Source organism: Monodelphis domestica, chromosome 4, assembly GCF_027887165.1.
Source record: "Monodelphis domestica isolate mMonDom1 chromosome 4, mMonDom1.pri, whole genome shotgun sequence".
NCBI lineage: Eukaryota > Metazoa > Chordata > Mammalia > Didelphimorphia > Didelphidae > Monodelphis > Monodelphis domestica.
In genome coordinates this window covers 1,420,120-1,441,844 of record NC_077230.1, presented here as the reverse complement: position 1 = coordinate 1,441,844, position 21,725 = coordinate 1,420,120, and the positions used below count along the sequence as shown (strand labels likewise).

General features: G+C 45.4%; 1 protein-coding gene across 1 annotated transcript in view; it reads right to left on the bottom strand.

Moving 5' to 3' along the window:
* Positions 1-719: 719 nt before the first annotated feature.
* Positions 720-21,725, bottom strand: part of CXADR (CXADR Ig-like cell adhesion molecule) — a 43,403-nt gene continuing 22,397 nt past the window's right edge. The window contains exons 2-7 of the mRNA XM_056797052.1: positions 20,251-20,417; positions 15,197-15,401; positions 11,685-11,840; positions 5,738-5,860; positions 4,934-5,072; positions 720-3,554 (exon numbers count right to left, since the gene is read on the bottom strand). Of these exons, the coding sequence (XP_056653030.1) occupies positions 3,290-3,554; positions 4,934-5,072; positions 5,738-5,860; positions 11,685-11,840; positions 15,197-15,401; positions 20,251-20,417 (1,055 nt within the window). The 3' untranslated portion in view covers positions 720-3,289. The remainder of the gene's footprint in view (positions 3,555-4,933; positions 5,073-5,737; positions 5,861-11,684; positions 11,841-15,196; positions 15,402-20,250; positions 20,418-21,725) is intronic.

The window sequence follows — 21,725 nt, the reverse complement described above, 5'->3', positions numbered from 1 at the left end:
TTCACACAACTTTGATTGGACGTCTGTTATTGTAGCAATAAGGGAAGAGTGTTCCTAGTCAGAGAAATTGAAACAAGGTCCAGATTTAAGAGAATAAACAATCTTTGTGTATTTATTTGGGGGCTTCCATATCACTAGTAGGAAAAATAAAAATTGGAATGGGTGAACAAGAGATGTGACTTTTTCTAAATACCTATACCACTGAAGTGATAATTTATGTGTGACTTGGGCAAGTCACTTTTCCCCTCTCCAGAGCTCAGTTTCTTCATCCTAAATGCAGATGCTATACTCCAAAAATATCCCTCCTAACCTTAAAATTTATAATTTTTTGATCATTGAGGACAAGAATGATAGAAAGGAATGAGATATTAAATCTCACACAAAGCACAAAATTTGCAAAATGAAACTACACAACACTTTGAAATAAAAAATCAGAAAGTTGCTTTATTTCAAAAGCTTCATTTAAAATACTTAAACCTGTTACTTTAATGCAAAATCTGATATTGTTATATCTTGTTTTGTTCACTGTGATATGTACTAAATAAGATCTTTTCCCGGTAGTCCATGGATATGCGTCTCACAAGATCTTTGTTCATCACTAGGGACAATGATTTACCAATCGATGAATTACATTCTTTTCACTCTTGTATCGTTGAGGCGAATTAAAGGTTGAAACGTGTACTTGAATAGAATGACGGACACAAACACGGACAAAGAAATTTTAATTTCACAATTTTTATTACAGTTTGTAGTGAGAATTCTTCTGAGCTCACAAGGTAAAAAACTACAAATATGTTGTTATTATTGCTGTAATAAATTCTATTGTGAAATGTTGGCTTTATTGGAACTTTTTAGAATTAAAACTTTCCTGAAACATTTTATTAAAGTACTAAATAGAAGAGATGTATGAATATAATGAAGGCCAATGTAGATTTCTACAAGCCACCGAAAATAGTTAAAATTGTGCCAACTCCTATGTGCTACAAATTATTTCTTGACTAACATAAACAAAATCAAGTACCTACAGTTTCAGCATTTTAAAATGTGGTTTGCACGGTTCAAAAAGAGAACGAAATCCATCAGCTCACAGCAGATACTCTAAATTTGCCCCCGTGCAAGTTCACAAAAGAAAACTCGAAACTTTTATAAGTTACTTGAGAAAGGAGATATCACACACATCGTGCAGTTTGACATCCATCGACTGGCAGACAGGTCTCTCTCCAATGGGATAACTTTTTCTTTTAAAGAATGGATTTTTCCACTTATCAATTCTAAATTTACAGGGTTCAGTTTTCAAAGTCACACACATATTGTACACATATGACACAGCATCTAGCTTACTCCTTAGCGGGAAAAAAAAAGATCCAATCTTTAAGTTGTTGTTTCATAATCCATTTTTATACTCATTTTACTATTATCAAAATAACTTCTAAATTTCTAGCAGTCAAAAGAAATCTAAGAACACAGGAGCCGGGAACATAAGAAAATAGTTGTTAAATGGCTATTCAAAACAAAAACCTAATTCTTTAAATGCATTTCAATGATATCCAAAAAGGACACGTAGAAAAAGGCAGCAAAAAAGCAAAATAGAAGGTATCACAGTGATGTGCTTTGTTAAAGAACAGTCCCTTTCCCATAAGCACCTTTCATGATGGCTGGTTCATGGGCACAGAAATGCTTGATGAGTTCACCATAAAGGCACAGATGCAAGTTTATCTCCGTCCTACTTGGGTACAGCAAAAACTACGCACAGACAAAAAAGCAAAGTTCAGCATTTTAGCCATTTAGTCGCATACAGGAAACAGCACATAACTCCAGGTTCACAACAGCCTTTTCGATGGAATATTTACAAGTAAAGCACTCCAAAGTTTCTCAGGAACTAAGTTCTTCTGACAATCTACAAGGGGAAAAGCGTTGAAGTTCACAGCAGATATTGGGGAAAAAGCGGGAAACGCAAAATTCACTTCTACTGAGGTTAGGCTGCGCAGTTCTATTTTTAACATACTTGGTGTTAAAATACTTAAGGTTGCTAAAAAGGATTAATTTTCAGAAAACTACGGAGGAAATTGTCCTCTACTTCAAGTTTTTGTAAGTATCACACAAAGCTTCTTTAAGAGCGTGACACACGAGCTGAAAGCTGTACATTTACGCTATTCATGGAGGAAAAGGCATCCTTGGAAAAATAAACCTGATGGTGGGTTTCTGTCTTGGAAATGGATGAAAAATGTCAATATAGACATACACGCATTTTGGGGGAAAAATATGCCGGGGGGAGGAGGGGGGAACGTATGTAGGACATGTTTAAAGGTCTGGCAGGCTTATTTTGTGTGTGTGTTTTAAATTGCATAAATAATGATTTCATTCACATAAATACACAGCCTGAAACAGGCAGCCGAATATCTGGTCAGCTTGGACTTCGCTAGTTTAAGTGTTAAGCGCACACACGGCAATAAACCATATTCCTTAACACAGGGCGGCGGCTCTCATCTGTAGCCTGACCTCGATGGGTCAAACGTTTGTCGCTGGCCACAGGAGGTAGACCAGGCGTCTGGATGGCTTTTCCGTGAAGACCGTGGCCAAATGGGCACCTCGTAGGCTTTTGGGAGGATCTACCAGCTGCTCCTTCATGACTAAATACAACAACAAAAAAGGAAATGAGCTACTCTGGCAGCGTGTCCGCATGCTAAAAGATTGAGCGAAATATCTGCACCCAATTAGAGTGGAGAGCGCAGCTCATCGCGGCAGCACGCACTCTGCCATCCAACAGACTCCAGAACAGCCATTTTACACACTTTCGTTCTTTTGAGCATTCTCCTCCGTTTCAGAGGGTTTTAGATAGCTACGCTACAGATCAGGGCTGAGGAAACCAGAAGAGGAACAGGATGTGCTGCTTTTCCTGGTGGACACGAAGTATCTGTGAAGTCGGTTGTTCCTAAAGGAAGGAGGGAAAACCCTGTTCGTCAGGAAATTCCCTTCCGTCCTCTGCCTGATCTCTTCTTTTGAACAACCGTAGTTAGTCGTGAGAAAACACGTTAAGATCCACAGCGCGCATCCTCACAAGAATGCTGGGAAATGGGCGAGGGAGCAAGCTGGAAGGTGAAAGAACACGCTCAGTTTTTAAGTAATGCAGAATTCAAGCTCGGGTCAAGGAAACCAGGTTTTTTGAAGATGCCTCTTTTGATTGGATCACGTTCAATTGCTCTAGGCCTGCCAAAGCCCTTTCTTTCTAGGTTGGCAGCTTCCCCCATTCCAGAGAAGAAGAGTCTGAAGAGACAAAGGCTGAGACCGTCTACACTATGGAGCCGTCTTTGCTCTGTGCCGGGATCATGACGGGAACGGCCCCCATTCGGCTTAGATTGGAGGCGGCTACCTTGGCCGCCGGGAAGCTCGGACTCTGCGGAGCGCGATCCAAGTCTTCGCTCGGCACTTGGTTATACTGAGCTTTGGAGTAGCCTTCTAGGTTGGAAGGAGACATGGAGCCCAGAGACGAGTGGTTGCTGCCCATGTAGCTTCTGGCCGTCGACGTGCGGCTCTTGGGGGGAGGAACATCCTCTCTGCAACGAAAGCCCAAACACACACATTGTCAGCATCTCGCTAAGCTCGCAACTGGGCCGTGTTAGAGGAGGAAGGTGGGACGCTTGTGGGCTCCGTTTGTTTACAGCCTCTCGAGGAAGCCAGCTTGGAGCCCCTGTGGCCAAGGGTGCTACCTGCACAAGGCCGACAGCGTACCACTGGGCTCGGGAAAAGCCTCTCATTCCCTCAGATTTTAACATAGTAAACGGCTCACTATGGGACCAGAATACAAACACAGCCCTGACCTCTCTTCCATGAATATCCGTTAGCTAAGAGCAGCACACTCGTGTACCTCTGTCTAGTTCGTGTCACATGAATGTGAACGCCAATTGGCACAGGAAATAGCTTTAGAGGAACTCCTCCTCAATGTATTTATTTTTCTTAAACCCTCACCTTGGAATCCATGCTGGGTATCGGCTCCAAGGCGGAAGAGCGGCAAGGGTTAGGCCATGGGGGTTAAATGACTCGCCCAGGGTCACCCAGCGGGGAAATGTCTAAGGCGAGATTTGAGTCCATCTCCGGGCCTGACTCTCGATCCACTGAGCCACCCAGCCGTTCCCCCCTAAATTTCGTGTTACAGATGACTGAGGAGGGTGACGTGTCATGATCATGTTCATGGTAGAGCGATTCTACTGGTTTCTAAACCAGGAGCCCCTGTTCAGGTCGTGTTTCAGCACTTTGGAGAAGGAATTCTATGCTCACATGGAGCTCGCCAGCCTGCCCTTCTATCTGCAGTTACTTCTGTAACAAACTGTAAAAATGGAGACTTGAACCCCGGACTTCAATCCCCAGAAGTCCTTGCTCTAGTTCCCAAGATGCCCTCTAATCTCACTGAAATCCCTGCCTGGGCGAGATCAAAATTTCTATTTAAACTGGCTGTAAAGCCTACTGGGTCCCTCTTCCTACTTCCGCTTCCAAGCAGACGCGTCTCTCATGACGTAGTGTAAGTGAATGGGCCGTTCGGCCCTCGTAGGCCCGTGCTTTCTTACTTGTATTTTCTTTATTCTTAATCTTTAATAAACCTCTAAAAATGCTACAAAATGCGATTAGTTTCATAAGGAACGCGCTTCTCAGAGCGTACTGAGAGTGCGGCACGGTGGGACAAGGACTGGCTTGGTGCCAGCATGGAAGAGTCGTCGGCGAGGCTTCCGGAAACAGAGGCGCAGCGCTCTGAGCCAGGACTTCACCGGCGCTCAAACGCTCCCGAGCCCACCGCAATCCCTCTGTCATCTCAGAGTGAGGGTCGGTCGATAACCTTCCACTTCCTTCTGAGTCGGAACTAGCTGATGTGAAGGGGCAGAGCGTCACCGACGTGATTTCCGTCCAAAGAAGGGGGTCGGCGTCAGCCTGCCAAGCTTACCTGATATCGTGATGAACTTCCTTTTCGTACTTTTCCTCTTTGCGTTTTTTACAGCAGCAGAAGATCAGGAGACCGAGCAGCAACAGGGCACAGAACGTCCCTATGACGGCTCCAGCGATGGTGCCCGCCGTGTTTGAAGCTGCAACGAAGAACACCGAGTTCTGCAAACAGCACTGCAAGTCCCTTCCTACTTAGCAGACTCCACGGCCCGGGGTTCCACTCAAGAGGATTGTTTGAAGAAATCTAATAGTGGAGTACAAGGTCACTGGACGCCCTCCCCGCCAAGAAAATGCTGCCCCAGTGACAAAAGCAACCCACTGGAGAGCTCTTCCTGTGCGTCTGGAGAGAGAAAAAGCCTCCCGCTAACTCTACCGGGAGCACATACAGGACAAATCCTTCTTCTTCCCTTTATCATACGACCACAAAACTTGTCCATTAACAAATGAACAAATCTGATTGCTGGACACACACACACGCACGCACGCACGCACACACACACACACGCGTGCGCGCACACACACACACGCACGCACGCACGCACGCACACACGCACACTTCAATGGAATCCCCAAATGAAGAAATATAGAACCTTGTTGTTCATTGTCAAAAAGAAGAGAAAAAATAGCATCGAGACAGATAACGGGCACTGGCATAAGAAGACCTGAGTTCAAGTCGTGCCTCTGAGGAGCTACTTCAACACGTACACTTATTTAGTGAAATGATCCATCAAGATCAGTGGCAGAAGCACCGTACTTTTCCTCCCTGCCCCTCCCCCTCCCCAGCAAATCTCAAGACTCCACTCACGGGGCACGACGTTCACCCTCAGCAGACACTGATCCACGCCAACTCTGTTTTTAACTGAACAGCTGTACGTGCCCGAGTGCTCCGGAGTGGCGTTCCGTACAGAAATGACGGGCGAGGTGAGTTCTGCGGGTAGAAAAAGACGACTCGTTTTACACAGTCTTCCTGATCTCACGTATCCATTGCCGTTTTAAGCTACGAAACAGAGGCCACGCGTGGTGCCAGTGCAGACACACGTGAGACGGGCCGTGCCCTCAAGGATCTCACCCCCCCACCCCCGAAGGGTGTCTATCAATCGGTGAAGGCGACTACACGGAGCTGCCCCTAAGGAGACGCACGCCCAGCAGCAGCAAGGAGGGCGGCTGGAACGTAGACGGCGTGAAGTGAGCCTGGAAGACAACAGTCACATCCTGACGGGCTTTCAAAGAAAAGCAGGAGGCGGTTCGGGGGTGATGGGGGACTCTGGCTACAAAGGCATCCCTGAGGACCTTCTTGGGGACAGTAATCCAAGCACAAGGTGACGAGGATGGAGGCAAGAGCTGTAGAGGGGGAGGAAGGGACGGAGAACACAGCGAAGAAGGACTCCCAAGTTGGGAACTGCGAACGGGGACCGTCATGGACTCAACAGCCCCAGGTAAGGTAGGGACAGAGTGAAGAGAAGGAAGTGTGGACACGACGAGCTTCGAGATGCCGGTGGGACATCCCAGGAAAGCTGCCAGAAGGCGGCTGCAGATCCACTCCAGAGCTGAATCCAAAGGAGATCACTAAGAAATACGATCTAAAGACTGAAGAGAAGAGTCTGGATTGGACGTGGGAGGAAAACTCATGAGCAGTGGCGGAATAGTAATGGCGAGGCTGCAAAGGAGAGGAAGATGGATTAGTCTGAAAGGAAATCGTGACAGAGTAGGAGAATCTAGGGAGAACCAAACAGAAGAGGGGCGAAGTGAACAACAGTGTCAAATACTGCAGGAAAACAAGACGAGGCCTGATGGAAAGGCCACTGGGCAGAGCAATAGAGAAATACTTCAGGAAAACAACGTAGAGAACCAGCCCAGGACAAGAGCACACTGACCATGAGGGTAAGCAATCTGTATTGCAAAAATTGTGTTGGAACTCTTCACCCAGACCTTGAGCCAGACTCCCATGTGACTCCCTTGGAAGTTCACATTGCAAAGCCCTTTTGCATTCTTCCTTTTCCCATTACATTATTCAACAGAAACGGCTAGGAACCCTGAAAAGCAATCTCGTAGAACTTAGCTTTATATGACTAACAAATTAGACCCCAGAAGCGCGAAAGGTCACATGACTGCATCGGATCAAGAGTGTGACCAGGTGCCCGCTGTCGCCCGGTCCGCTAATCTTGCATCAGAAATGCTAGCTTTACAGATGATTTTCCAATTGTTTATTTGGGCTCATAAGATTGAGGCTCACTTACGAAAATGAATAATCTGAAAATCTGCTTTGCACAACAATGCACGTATAACCCAGCCTGAATTGCCTGCCAGTAGGGAAGGGAAGGGAAAGAAGGAGGGAGAGAAGTTCAATGGTGTAACTTGTAAAAGCTTGGGTGGAAATGACATATAGGCGATGTGGAAATGAAGCTAGCGTTCTTTGTCGATGACATGATGGTCTACTTAAAGAGAATCGCCTAAAAAAAGAGATGAAATCATGAACAAATTCAGCAAAGTTGCAGAATACGCAAGAAGTCCACACTATAATGATAGGAACACAATCACTAGCCATTTTTCACAAGTGAAATCATATCCAAACAATTGGAAAATACGAATTGCTCACGGATAGATGAAGCTAATCTAAAAATCACATTCTCCGTAAATTAATGTACTTATCAATCAGTGCCATACTAACCAAACTAGCAAAGAATATTTTATAGAACTAGAAAAGACAATGACAAGACTTTCCTGGAAAAACAAAAGGTCAAGACCATCAAGGGAACCAATCTGAAAAAAAGCGAAGGATGATGGCCCCGCCGCTGGCTGTGCCAGATCTCAGACCTGTAATCATCAAACCAGTCTGGTACTGACTGAGAAACACAATGGTCAGTGAATGGGATAGATTAGATACACAAAACGTAGGGGTTAATAACCTCAGCGACCTGGTCTCTGAGAAATCCAAAGACGCCAGCTTTTGGAATAAGAAATAACTGCTTTAGAAAACAGCACGGCAGAAACTAGGCATAGACCAATAACATCTCACATCCTATACCGAGATACGGTCAAAATGAGCATATGATTTAGACATAAAGAGGGATATCAGACTTAAATTAAGGGAACATAGAACACTTTACCTGGCAGACTTTTGGGGCAAGGAAGCACTTATGACTAAAACAGCTAGAATGCATTATAAGATGTAAAATGAGTAACTTTTGATTATATTAAATTAAAAGATTTTTGTACAAAGAAAACGAATTAGGTTAGAGGGGAAACAAACTAGAGGAAAAATTTTGTAACAAATTTCTCTGATAAAGGTCTCATTGCTCAAATACAGAGAACTAAGTCAGATTTATAAGAATACAAGGCATCCCCCAATTGACAAAGGGTCAAAGGACATGAACAAGCAACCAGATGATCATATGTCTAAATCATTCTCATTTAGAGATGCAAATTAAAACCTCATACTTATCAGACTGGCCAATATGACAGGAAAGGAAATGGTAAGTGCTGGAGGGGATGTGGCAAAATTGGGACACTTCCATCAACTGGGGAATTACTGAACAAATTGTGGTATCTGATGGTGATGCGATAGTGCTGAAAGGAATAATGAACTGGAGGGATTCCACGTGAACTGGGACGACCTCCAGGAAGTGATGCAGAGTGAAAGGAGCAGAACCAGGAGAACACTGTACACAGAGATGGACACATTGTAGCAGGATTTGAATGTAATTGACTTCTCTACTAGTAGCAATGCAGTGACCCAGGACAATCCAGAGGAACTTATGAGAAAGAACACTCTCGACATACAGAGAAAGAACTGTGGGAGTAGAAACCCAGGAGAAAAACATGTGATCAATCATGTAGTTCAATGGGGATATGATTGGGGTTAAAAGATCACTCCATTACAAATATGAATAACAGGGAAATAGGTTTTGAACAATGATACATGGATAACCCAGTGGAATTGCTTGTCAGCTCTGGAAGGAAGGAGGGAAGAGGGAAATCATGAATCATGTAACCATGAGAAAATATTCTAAATAAAAAAAGAAAATATTAAAAAAAATTGGGATATTAATGCATTGTTGGTGGAGTTGTGAACTGATCCAACCATTCTGGAGGGCAATTTGGAACTAGGCCCAAAGGGCTATCAAACTGTGCCTTGATCCTAGAATACCACTGCTGGGTCTATATCACAAGAGGATATACAAAAGGGGAAAGGACCTACTTGAACAAAATATTTATAGCCATTCTTTTTGTGATGACAAAGAATTGGAAATTGAGGGGATGTCCATCAGGCCCAACAAATTGTGGTATATGTTGGTGATTGTGCTACAAGAAATGATAAGATGATTTCAGAAAAAGTTGAAAAGACTTGAATGAGCAAAATAAACAGAACTGGGAAAACATTGTACACAGTATCAGCAATATTATATGATGATCACCTGCAAAAACTTGGCTACTCTTAATGATGCAATAATACGGGACGATTCTGCAAGACTTCTGATGGAGGATACTATCCACTTCCAGAGAAAGAACTGTTGGAGTTGAATGGGCGTGGATCAAAGCGTATCTTTCACATCAGTGTATTTATGATTTTATTTTGGGTTTTGTATGAGGATGCTCTTACAACAATGACCAATATGGAAGTGTGTTTTGTATGATAATAAAAACAAAATAAAAAAATTAGAAGAGAAAGGAAAGAAAAAACTTTCACATACATGAATGGGAGAGAATTCTTGATAATAAAAAGTTTGTGCATAAGAAAAATCAATGCATTTAGAAGTAGAAGGGAATCATTAAGGGGAAATATATTTGGGTAGCTCAATGGATGGAGAGCCAGGTCTAGAGATGGGAGGTCCTAGGTTCAAATCTGGCCTCAGACACTCCCCAGCTGTGTGACCCTGGGCAAGTCACTTAACTCCAATTGCTTATCCCTTTCCACTCTTTTCTGCTTTGGAATGAATACTTAGCAAAGCAAGGTACGGATTATTTGACTTTAAATATATAATTTGTACAATAATGTAATTAATAAGGTTTTTAAAAAGGGTTGGGAAGAAAAGTCAAGAACTAGAACTTGAGGGTGCCTGAGAATGCCACTTACATAGACTAGAAGAACGACTGATGAATGGAATAGAATATGGAAATTACTGATCCAGAAAAACGTATGAAATCAGGATGAAGTGAGAAGTGCTGTGGAGACTAAAGCCAAGAGAACAGTTCATGCCATCAGCACCATCATGTGGAGTAAGCCAGTATGGAAATGCTTCCAAAGTCTGGAGTGCTGACTCCAGAAGACCAATCGTGGAGCATCCTTCTAGCCTTTAGAAAAGAGGGGATTGTCTGGAGGTTCAGAAGGAAAGAAGTCGTTAGAAAGCCTACCATAACCACGGGACCCTTAGCAGTCTGAGGGAAGTGCAGTGCTCAAGCCAAGACCTCTGCCTACCAGAGAAGGAAAGGCCAGACCCGCGTCTAGAGGCTCCTCACTGATGTCTGTGGCTCACAGTTAGAGGATTCACAGGGTGAAAAGAGAAACAATACATCTTCACTTCAATAGAGCTGGACTCCTCTGTAGTCCCACTTTCTTACTGTGACGCATTTTAAACATTTTAAGAAGGGCTCCAGGTTTGGACAGGCTATCAAGGCAGTCGATCAACCAGGAAAAGGTGAAGAATTCTCATTCTGGATATTTCTGTGCCATCAGTGAGCCCAGAGAAGGAAATGAACGATATCACAAATGGAATCAATGATAGAATGCTATAAGACAGATTAAAATGATTCCTTTTGTGAAGGATGTTTACAAAGAAAATCCTAGAAACATAATCAAGAACATCACTCCAGGGGACAGCTGGGTGGCTCAGTGGAGTGAGAGCCAGGCCTAGAGATGGGAAGTCCTGGGTTCCAATCTGGCCTCAGACACTTCCTGGCTATGTGACCCTGGGCAAGTCACTTCACTCCCAGCTCTTACCACTCTCCTGCCTTGGAGCCAATGCACAGTATTGATTCCAAGATGGAAGGTGAGAGTTTAAAGAAAAGAACATGACTCCAGGAAAATCGTGGAGGAAAATGATAAACAAAAATGAACACAGTATCTATGTAACACTGACAAATCCAGCAGGAACAATGATTCTAATAAGACCTAAACAAACCCTCTTCCACAGGGTTGGACACATTAATGGACCTTCAGAAGAACTTCATAGGAACAATTAGAGTGAGGGAAGGCGGGTGCTGGACGTGGAATCAGGAAGGCTTGAGTTCAAATCTGACCTTGGACACTAGCTGTGTGACCCTGGGCAAGTCACTCAATCCTGCTTGCCTCCGTTTTCCCATCTATAAAATGAGCTGGAGAAGGAAAGGGCAACCCACTCCAGCTCCTCTGTGAAGTTTTCAATTGTTATCATACGTCATTGGTAAGATAAAAAGAAAAAAGTATATATATGAAAAGAAAACCCCAAATGGGCTCACAGAGTCAGACTAAACAACAACAATGAAGAGGATACGGCTGAGCTTCTACCCCAGGACTAGACTCAAAGTTTATTTTTGTCTATTTAAAACCATTACACATCAAGAGACAGTTCTGAATCCCACCTGCATCCTTCAGGGGTCTTACTGCGACTTAGCTGCGAACGCACTCACTTCTGTTGAGTTAAGTGATGGGTGACGCGACTGTTAATCGTCAGTCTAAACCAGTTTCCATCTCGGTATCCGAAGAAGGCAAAACGTATTTAGGGTTTAGCCAAGCAAATCTAGTCTATAGACATGAATGACAACATCAGTGATACCTGCTGACGGCACGGAAGGAAATTTGTCTGTAGGAGGCAATTTCTGCCACTCGTAATGTAAAGGCAGCGAACCTTCGGCTGATTCACATCTCAGCTTAAAGTCGCTGCCAATCTCCGAGGATCCGTCAATGAAACATCTTGTCCCCGAAGGCTTAACTGAAAAAGAAATGCAATTCTTTAATTCCTTTTATTCAACCCTTTCCTGCCCCCCGTGTTATTTTCAGTGTGTGTCAAATGTATTTTATAATACTAAATTATTAAATAAGAAGTAAATCAGGGTGCGTGAATGTGGCTAATATTTACTCGTCCCCAAACGTTCTTTCTTTACATTAAAGAAAAGGAGAACAGGAAGCCCGCTGGCCCATTCTCATTCGTGTAAGACTTTGGCGTCCTACGACGCTCTCCCAAAGTACCGTGATAGGGTTGAAACAGAAGGTTGACCCAATGGCCAGTTTAGGTCCCCAACATGACTTGAGAACTGCCAACGACATGCGCATGTTACTTTATATCTTCCTTCCCTAAAACTCAAGATCCGTTTCACTGATTGCATCCAGGGACGTCCGTCACAATGCTAGAAAAATCTCTAAAGTCCTTCACCTGCCTCATAAAATGATGCTTTCTCCCTTCCATTATCTTTAAAAGGTAACCGGGGAGCAGTTGGGTGCTCAGTGGATTGAGAGGCAGACCTAGAGACAGGAGGTTCTGGGTTCATATCTAGACTCAAGAGACTTCCTGGATGGATGACCCTGGGTAAGTCACCTAACCATTATTGCCTAGCCCTTAGGGCTCTTCTACCTTAGAACCAATGCACAGTACTGACTGTAAGATGGAAGGAAAGTGCTTAAATATTTTTTAAAAAGATCATCAATTCTATTCAGTTTATTTCTTCTCCAGTGTAAGCAGTGTGTTTTGTTTCAAAACATGATGAACAGGGAAGTATGTATCATATGATGATATCAGTATAATCTATAATATATTATTTGCCTTCCTGGGGAGGGAGGGAGAGAATATGGATGGCAAAATGTCAGAAAACAGAATTTAAAATTGTATTAACATATAATTCAGAAAAATTAAAAAGATTTTTTTTAAAGAAATGAGTGCCTGCACCATCCATCACAAAGCCAATCAACAAACACTTACTAAAGGCTTATTATGTGGTAGGGATACAAAGACGATCAATCATGAGTCATTCCTGCCCTTAAAAGAAGGGAAGAAAACTACAGTTGTGGCTGACATGGTGTGAACACTCCTCCCTCAGTTTTAATTCTTCCCCACCAGCTTCTTCTATAGAATCCTCTCTGCCCTTCCTCCAATTAGTGAGGTCCTCCTGGAGACTCGTTTTGAGGAAGACCAGATGAGCTCGCCTTCCTTCTTTTGGCTTTGGCTCTGACTTCAATAGCCCGTTCCCCTCTGCCCTGCTCTTCATTTCCTTAGGCAGGTTCTCGGCCAAAGAGAATGCAATGTCCTCAAGCAGAGAATGCATTTTGGGCTTGTATCTGCATTCGCAGGGCCCACCACACAGAAAGTACTTGAACAAACACCGATACGGCTTCTCTCTAGAAGATAACATCCAGGATCCCTCAGCTCCTCTCTGGGGCTCTTCTGGGAGCCAAGCCTTCCAAGTAAGCGAGAAAGCTGTTTTCAGGTGCAGAAAAGAAGCGAACGCCACCACTGGTGTCAAATCCAACAACCGGAGCCGAGTGCTTACATGAGAGCAGACGTGCGATTTTGTCAGGAGATTTCTCGAAAAGTGTTCAACAAAGTGATGCTCGTGCAAGTCTACACTGGAACTTCCTGCTAACGTGCGTCTTATTTACCTTCACTCTGCTACTCCCATTATTATGTTATACCTTATCATCATAATATAGACTATAAATAAGAACAGAGAAAAATCTTGAGCCTTAAGACTTAACGGCTTCCACATTTGGGGGTTAATTCATTCCACGCATGGCCGCAGAATGATAAAATGACCATCTGCCGTTTAGAACGACATCTCCCTCCCGTTTCATAAGCTCTTCGAGGAGAGCCGGCCCGTCTAGAAAACCAAAGTCCACAGAGAATATCGAGTTTTCTCAAGGACCCACAGCCAGTTAGTTAGTGGGAAATGCTAGACCAGAACCGTAGTCTCCTAGTTCTCATAGGACCCCCAACACATATTCTCCAATATCTCCCAAAGTCCGTATAAGCTCATGTTCTTTGCTTCGCTGACACTATCCACCTCATCCTTTGCCATTCCCTTTCCCTTTTAATTTTCCCCAGCATCAAGGTCTTTTCCACTAAGTTCTGCATTCTCGTTATGTGCCCAAAGTAGTTAAGCTTCTGATCTTCCAGGGAATGGTCTGAATTAATTTCTTTACAGTATTGGCTGCCATGATCTCCATGCCAGTTCCAGGGGCTCTCAAAAGCCTTCTTCCAAGGTCCTCAGCTTTCCTCATAGTCCAAATCTCACAACCCATCCCTAGCTCAAACCACAGCTTTGACTATGTGGACCCGTCGGCCAAGCGAAACTTCTGTTTTACAGTGTGCTGCCAAGATTTGTCATGACTTTCCTTCTAAGGACCAATTTCTGTTCATTCCATGGCTGCAGTCACTGTCCGGGAGCCCACGATGATAAAATCAGACAACGCTTCCATTTCCTCTCCCGCTTGTTCACTAGGAAGTCTTGGAACTAGCAGCTCTGATTTTAGATTTCTGAATCTTGAGCTTCACGCTAGCTTTTGCCTTCTCTCCTTTTACCCTCATTTAAAGCTTTGCTCTTCCTTACTTTCTCCATCAAAGTAGAATCACCTACAAATCAGAGACGGCTGATATTTCTCTCAGCAATCTTCTTCTGCTTTCTGGTTCATCCCAACTGGCCTTTTGCATGACTTACCGTACATGTAAGTTAAACAGGGTGATCCAGAGAGCCTTGTTGTACTCCTTTCCAGCTATTCAGCCGGTTCCGTGTCTGGTTCTGATGGCTACTGCTTACACTACACATGGGTTCTGTAGGGGATGAATCAGATGATCTAGTACTCCATTTTGTTGTGACACAACAGTAAAAGGCTTTAGGGCAGTGAATGAGCAGAAGCAGACATTTCCCTGGCGCTCCCCGCTTCTTCCTCTATAATCCAGTGAAGGCTGACAATTCAGTCTCCAGTTCGTCTGCCTCTCCAAAACCTGCTTGTTTTTCTGGTAGTTCTCAGTTCACACACTGCCAAGGCCCAACTAGCATAACTTTTCTGGTGCGTGAAACGAGCACCCCTATATTTCTTGTCAAGACACAGAGATCATACAGGTGATATTTAAGGCAAAAGTCACTTTTAAGTATCTCATGTGTATGTAAAGCAGACATTCCTCACTCCCCTTTTAAAAGAAACCCTTTGTTTTTCACCTGGAAGTAGAAACATACACATTCTGTCACACGGAGAAAGTGTGGAAATTTAAAAAGGTTAAAATGATTACGAAAATTAGCAAGATTTGGGCGCAGATCTCACAACAATATCTATCAGTACAGATCTATAAAAACTTACCAAGCACAGAAAGCTGCATTTTTTTGTTCGCAATGCCAGGGAGTTTCTTGACTTTGCACTGATATGTACCCATATCTGATAATTGTAAATTTGTTACATTGATCGATGCATCGCCTAAGCTGGGATCACTGCTTGTAAAATACACTCGTCCTTTCATGTCTTTAGAGTAATGGTCATAAACCTGGCCATTAGAATATAAAATGATCTAAAATTAAAGAAGAAAAGAAAACCTTTTTATTAAGTTGGCCAATATAGCAAAGAAGTGCATTTATCAGTAAAAAAATGAAAACAACCAAACAAAACCCCGAAACAGCATGAAAAATTGACCGTTATCTTTTCCGGAATATGTTAAAATGGGAACATCAAACTTCAGTGAATTCAAATCAATAAACATATATGGTAGTCTATACAATATTAAAGGACTTATGAATAAAGAAAGGATCACATTATTCAGATTGAAGAAAGATTTAGAGCTCGAAGAGACATCCGTGCTCGAAAGTTCCAATTGTTTAAAAAGTCGGAGAACTTGAGGGTCAGGCTGGTAAAGTGACTTACCTAAAGGCACTCAATTGGGAGGAAGCAGGGCAGAGATTCGAACAAAACTGCAAAAAAGAGCTTTTTCCATCCTAACTCAAATGGGGAGTGAGCGGGAGAAATCAACATCTGCTTCAACAAATGAGCAAGAGCCCATCTGTTTCAGAGTTTGTATTCAGTTCTATTCAATAAACATTTATTAAGTGCCTACTACATGCCAGGCACTGTGCTAAGCACAGAAGAGACAAAAAGAGGCAAAAGGCAGTTCCCCGTCTTTGAGAAACTCATCCTTGAATGAAGGAGATAACATGCAAAGAGACATACGAAGCAAGATATATGCAGGATAAATCAGAAATAACCAACCAAGGAAAGGCCTGGCATTACGAGGGGTGGGGAGGGAGGGCTTCCTACAGGAGGTAGAATGCGAGGAGAAGGCCCAGAGTACTGAGCAGAGAGTTGGCACAATCAGTCGTGTTCTAGGAAAATCACATTAGTGGCGAAACGGAGAATGAATTGAAGTGGGGAATAACTGGAGACAGGGGGCACAACACCAAGCTATGGGCAGTCATCCTGATGCAAGGACCTGCACTAAAGTGATCAGAGCGCCAGGAGAGAAGGGAGAATACTGGAGATATTACAAAGGTAAAATCGATAAACCTTTGCAACAGATTGGGGGTGAGCTGTGTGTGTGTGTGTGTGTGTGTGTGTGTGTGTGTGTGTGTGAACAACCCATGTGACATACCAATCAAACTACCCAAATTTTATTTCAAAGAGCTGGGAGACAAAAAGAAAACTCACCTGGAATAAAAGGCCAAGAATTGATGTGGGGGAAAATAAGGAGGAAGATGGCTTAGCACTATCAAACTGCCATCTGTATTATAGACTGACAATCATCCAAACAATCTGCTACTGGCTGATGGATGAGTAAAACATAGCATACTGCCTGCCATCTTGGGGAGGGGAGAGAGAACATGGATCACAAAGTGTCAGAAAATAATGATTAAAAATTCCTCAACATGTTTAAAAATTGTTTTTTGAAAAATATAACGGATCAGGCACACGACATGCAGTCGTAACGTCCGCACTAGCCTCGTCGTTGACAAGCCCAGTCGAGCTTTCCTAGGAAGAGCCCGCTATCTGACAGAAATTGCTGCGAAAACTGGAAAATAGCAGGCAAAAACTGGGACTAGACGAACACCTCATGCCATAGAGCACATGATTTATAAATAGAGGGGGTTGCCATAAACAAACTGGAGGAGCATGGAGTAGTTTAGCCGTCAGATTTCTAGATAAAGGAATCACTGATTTCCAAATAAGACCCAGAGAATACGACAAGTTGTAGAACAGATAACTGACTACATGAACATTTTTGCACAAACAAAACCCAAACCAGCAACGTTAGAAAGGAAACAACAAAATGGGGGAAATGTATAACAAGTGCTTTCAAAAAAGGTCTTATTTCTCAAATGTACAGAGAACAGAGCAAAATGTATCAGCATACAAAGGTATGAATAGGCAATTTTCAGGTTAAAGAAATTAAAGTTATGTTTAGTCGGATGGAATAAATGCTCCAAATCCCTATTAAGTAGAGAAATGCAAATTACAAGAACTCTGAGCTACCACCTGAACCCTTGGCTCCTATGGCCACCTTTTCCTCCAGATCTCTGTCTTTTTGAGCAGTTTATGAGTACCAGTGAATTCAAAGCGTCTAAGCATGACTCTATCCTGATGCTACACCAAGATTTCCTGCCATTTCCAGGGATGCATTTCTTCAATCAATAGTCATTAGGCTGGTTCTTATGCACTCTTTACAAATGGGCTTCGGCCTCCCCCCAAGCCCCTGTTTCACCACTGAGTTACTTTTTCAGAAATTGTGCGGTTTTCATATCGGCGTCATCCAAGTATCACTAAAAGGTTTTTTTGGCTACCTGAGAGTAGCTTAGGATAATGACATCCAGACCAAGATAGGCTCCATCCCGCCAACATTCAGCTGCGATCCAGTTAGCTTTCATTCTACTCTAGACCCAATATGCCCTCCGGCTGGGCCCATCCGTGACATGTGGATTGACACATTAGTGTAATGCCCTGGTTGGCCAACTGTAGGGAACAGTCTGTACCTACGAGGGCATTTCATCCACTTGATTCTTCCTCCCTGAATCGTCAGGTCAGGCCGAGTTCTTTGAACAGCTCTGGATTGTTATCACGTTGGGCCGGATGCAATCATGCCCCAACACAAATACCGTGAGGACAGAACCCCCGCTTCCGTCTGGACCTTGAGAAGTCGGAACCTCCTGTTTCAGGCCATCAAATTCTGCAGTTTTGTTTCTTCTTTCCCTAAAATGAAACTTGGGCATCCCCTGTTGGAGTCGGTGCCGAGGGTTTGGTTTTCAAGACAAGAGTGGTGAGTGCCCAGCCCTTGGCGGCTCCTGTGTCTGGGCTGCAGTTGAATCTCCACAGGAATCTTAGGATGTAGACCTTGTGGAAGGAGAGCCTCACAGGATAGAAGTGGGCGCAGCTGCTGACTGCACACAAGGATGCTGCGGACCTACATCAGGCACCTGAACTTACTCCACAAGCCCCTTCCTTTGTCTTGGCTTGGTGGCCACCTCCCCCCTCCTAGAGGGGGCTGAGCCCTTCGGGGCTGAAGGGGCTCCAGTCTTCGTGCACCATCTCGTCTGAAGGGCTTCCAATGAGGGCCTTGTAGTTCCACACACAGTCACAAAACGAAGGGCTGAGGGAAGCCCTGCCGCCATCCCTGGAGCACAACAAAGCCCATCCTGAACCCTTCCCGCAGCCTGCAGCTCTGGCTCTGGCCCGGGATGTCCCTGCTCTTGGTGGCTCCCGTCCCAGCAGGCAGCTGGCTTTTCCCCAGAAGGTTCTGCCCCGGCACTGTTCTGGGAAGCATTTCTGGGGCAACAGAAACTCCCATTCCTTCTCCAGAGCCTCTTTTGTACCCCGGCTGGGTCACATGGGTTGGGGGTGTGACCGCACTCTGAATGCCCACCCAGTGCAAGCATGATAACAGGGAACTGGTCTGATCAGTGACACACGTGACCCAGGGGAAGGGCGCCACCCCACGGGAGGGGTGGGGGAGGGGAAGACCATGAATCCTGGAAAAGATGCTCTAAATGAAGATGAAATAAGAAGAGGCTCCTTCCTGCCACCATGACCCGCCAGTGTAACAAGGACCCACTTTTTAGCTAGTAAATGCAAGACTATCAGGCAATGCTCTTCCCGTGTGGGTGACTTCTGGTCCTATTTCACGTACTGCAGTCTCCTCATCAGTAAAATGCTGGTTAAGACCATGTCAAGCTCCTGGCCCTGCTCTTGTGCCCTGCATGCCCGCCTGGGGCGGATGGTTCTGCTGTCCCTGGAAGGCAACAAACATCCTGCCGCCAGGCTCTGGTGTGCAACAACCACCCCCATCGTCCCAGGCCAGCTCTGCCCCCCCCAAAGTGGGCGGAAATCCTCCAGGCAGCTGGACTGGCTTCGCAGGCTGACGGCCAAGCCTCGGGAAGGCTGCACAGACGGGTCTAGATCTCGGGTCTTGGGGGGGTGGGGGGGGGATTCGGACCTTCCCTCCAAGAGCAGACTGGCCGTGCGAGTTCCGGGCTGCACCTCCCGCCCTAACAAGAGGAACAACTTCACCCCCGGAACTGTCCCCGTCTGGGTCCTGCCTGAATGGGCCATCTTCTGAACAAAGGCCTGCGGGGTCTGGTGTGAAGCCCCAGACGCCCCCTGGAATGCCGCCGAGCTCCTCCCCCGGCGGTAAAGTGACAGGCCTGTTAGGGGTCAAACTGTGACGTAAACATGGCGGCGACCTTGAAAGCGGCAGACAGGCTTCCAAAACGAAGATGGCGGCCCTGACAGAGCCAGGGCGAGGCTGTGGCTGAACCTGCAGAGTGGTGGCACCGCCCCTCGGAGGAGAGGCTCCGCCCCCAGCTGTCTCAGAGGTAACCGCCCTGTGAAGGCTGCCTGAGGATGGCGCACAGATCTCTGCCCCCCCCCACCCCCCCCAGCACGGCTGACCACAGCCTTGGAGGGCTCCTTCTGCCTGTCCTGCACCACCCAGAGCCGACACTGGGGGGAGCTCCGAACGCCTGGGAAGGAGCCTGGGCAGCCGAAGGCGTTTCCCTGTCCTGTGGCGCTGAGACTCCAGGAAGCAGCAGAGCGTGTGCCGCAGGCGGCGCCGCGCAGACCCGATTCCTTACCAATTTCCTTCCTTGTAATGCATGGGAATGGCACAGCCCGAGTCCCTCATTTGAACAGACTCCCTCCGGCGTCTTCCGGCCCAGGATCCGGGAATGGCAGGAGCAACGGCAGGTTCAATCAGCCACCAGCCACGCAGGCCACGTCTGAGTTTTCGATATATCAGTGAAGCCACGCTTAGAAGGTCTGCGTGGACAAACGGGCTGTGGAAAAGCGCTTCCTCCTCCCCCGCCTCTAGCACTGCTCAGTGGCCGCAGGGTCAGTGCTGTGGCTGCTCCCAGACCCCCCTCCCGGCGCTGGTTGATACTCACCTCCTGGTCTTCTTTCTTAATGTCCCCAGGCGATATGGTCCATTCAATGTTCAGCGCTTTCTCGTCTGTCGAGTCCAGTGTGTACTTGCACGGCAAATGGACGGTTTCTCCCTTGGCCTTTTCGAACTTCTCTTCAGTGGACGTTATAATCACACCTCTGGCAATGCCTAAAAATTGTGCATAAATTAAGCGCTCATTAACAGGGTTCTTTGTAAGTACCTGGACTAAAAGACATCCTGAAATGTGTTATAACAAATGTCGGTTAAGATAGAATTTGGGGGGCAGCTGGGTAGCTCAGTGGATCGAGATCCAGGCCTAGAGATGGGAGGTCCTGGGTTCAAATGTGACCTCAGACACTTCCCAGCGGTGTGACCCTGGGCAAGTCACTTGACCCCCATGGCCTAGCCGACCACTTTTGTGCCTTGGAGCCAATACACTGCAGTGATTCCAAGATGGAAGGTGAGGGTTTAGGAAAAACAAAGATAGACTTTTACGGAAATGGTCCTGGGTACCTTATGGACCACATAGATCTATTCTCCACAATCAAGTGGAACGTTTCAGCACTGCAGCCCAATGATCACCATAATCCCATCCCCAAAGTAGAACAATCTGGTTCCTCAGAACAGTTTTACAGCATCCATAAACACCATGAATGACGTTCCAGGCGAGAAATGGCTCCGAATGACTGGCAGAAGCCTTGTTGCCATCTCAATACTTTGGTTTTGGGGGCAGTTTTACCCCAGCCCGACCAGTACACAGAGATGTAAAGAACTGATAAATCTGCTGCCAACATTCAGAGGGAAAACGACAGCCCAGAAGCCCAGCAGCAGAGTTAAAGGGGGCACCAAAGTGAGCTGCAAATGACTGCAGTCAGCATGGAATTTCTCCTCCACATCTCCTCTGCTTGTAAGGGAGCATTAAGAGGAAATGGGGTACAGGGACGGGCCTGTCATTTCACTTCCGTTTCTGCAGTGATCCCCTCCACGAGTTCTCTTTGAACTCCAGTCTTTTAGGGTGACCCGACAGCGCAGGAGTCTGCAATTGGGGTGGTGGATTGTGGCTGACCAGAGCTTAGAACGGGAGGCTTCCTGAAGCCCAGGAGGGGGGTGGCCGAGGGTAGGCCAGGGTGGGCTTGGGGTAAAAGGAAATTGATGAAACTCCAAACAATTTCTACTCAGAAATAAGCTCCACCTCCAAGTTGTTATAAGTGTGGCTAAAGGGTCCCTTGTTCCTTATTTCGAGATTGCTCTCTGTGGGCCTATGATAGACACCAACTAGAGGAAGCAACACTAAAGGTTAATGAACGTACTGCCCACTTTGAGGTGTGCTGAGCAAGGCTGTAATAGAAATGCCCACGATAGGCATCAGTCTGGGAAGGGAGGAGTCTGGATAATGGACTGCTGAAGTGAGAGAGGGAAGAGAAAGTTTGGCTAATTTGGGGTTTGATTAAATCTGCAACAACCCTATCCAGTGCA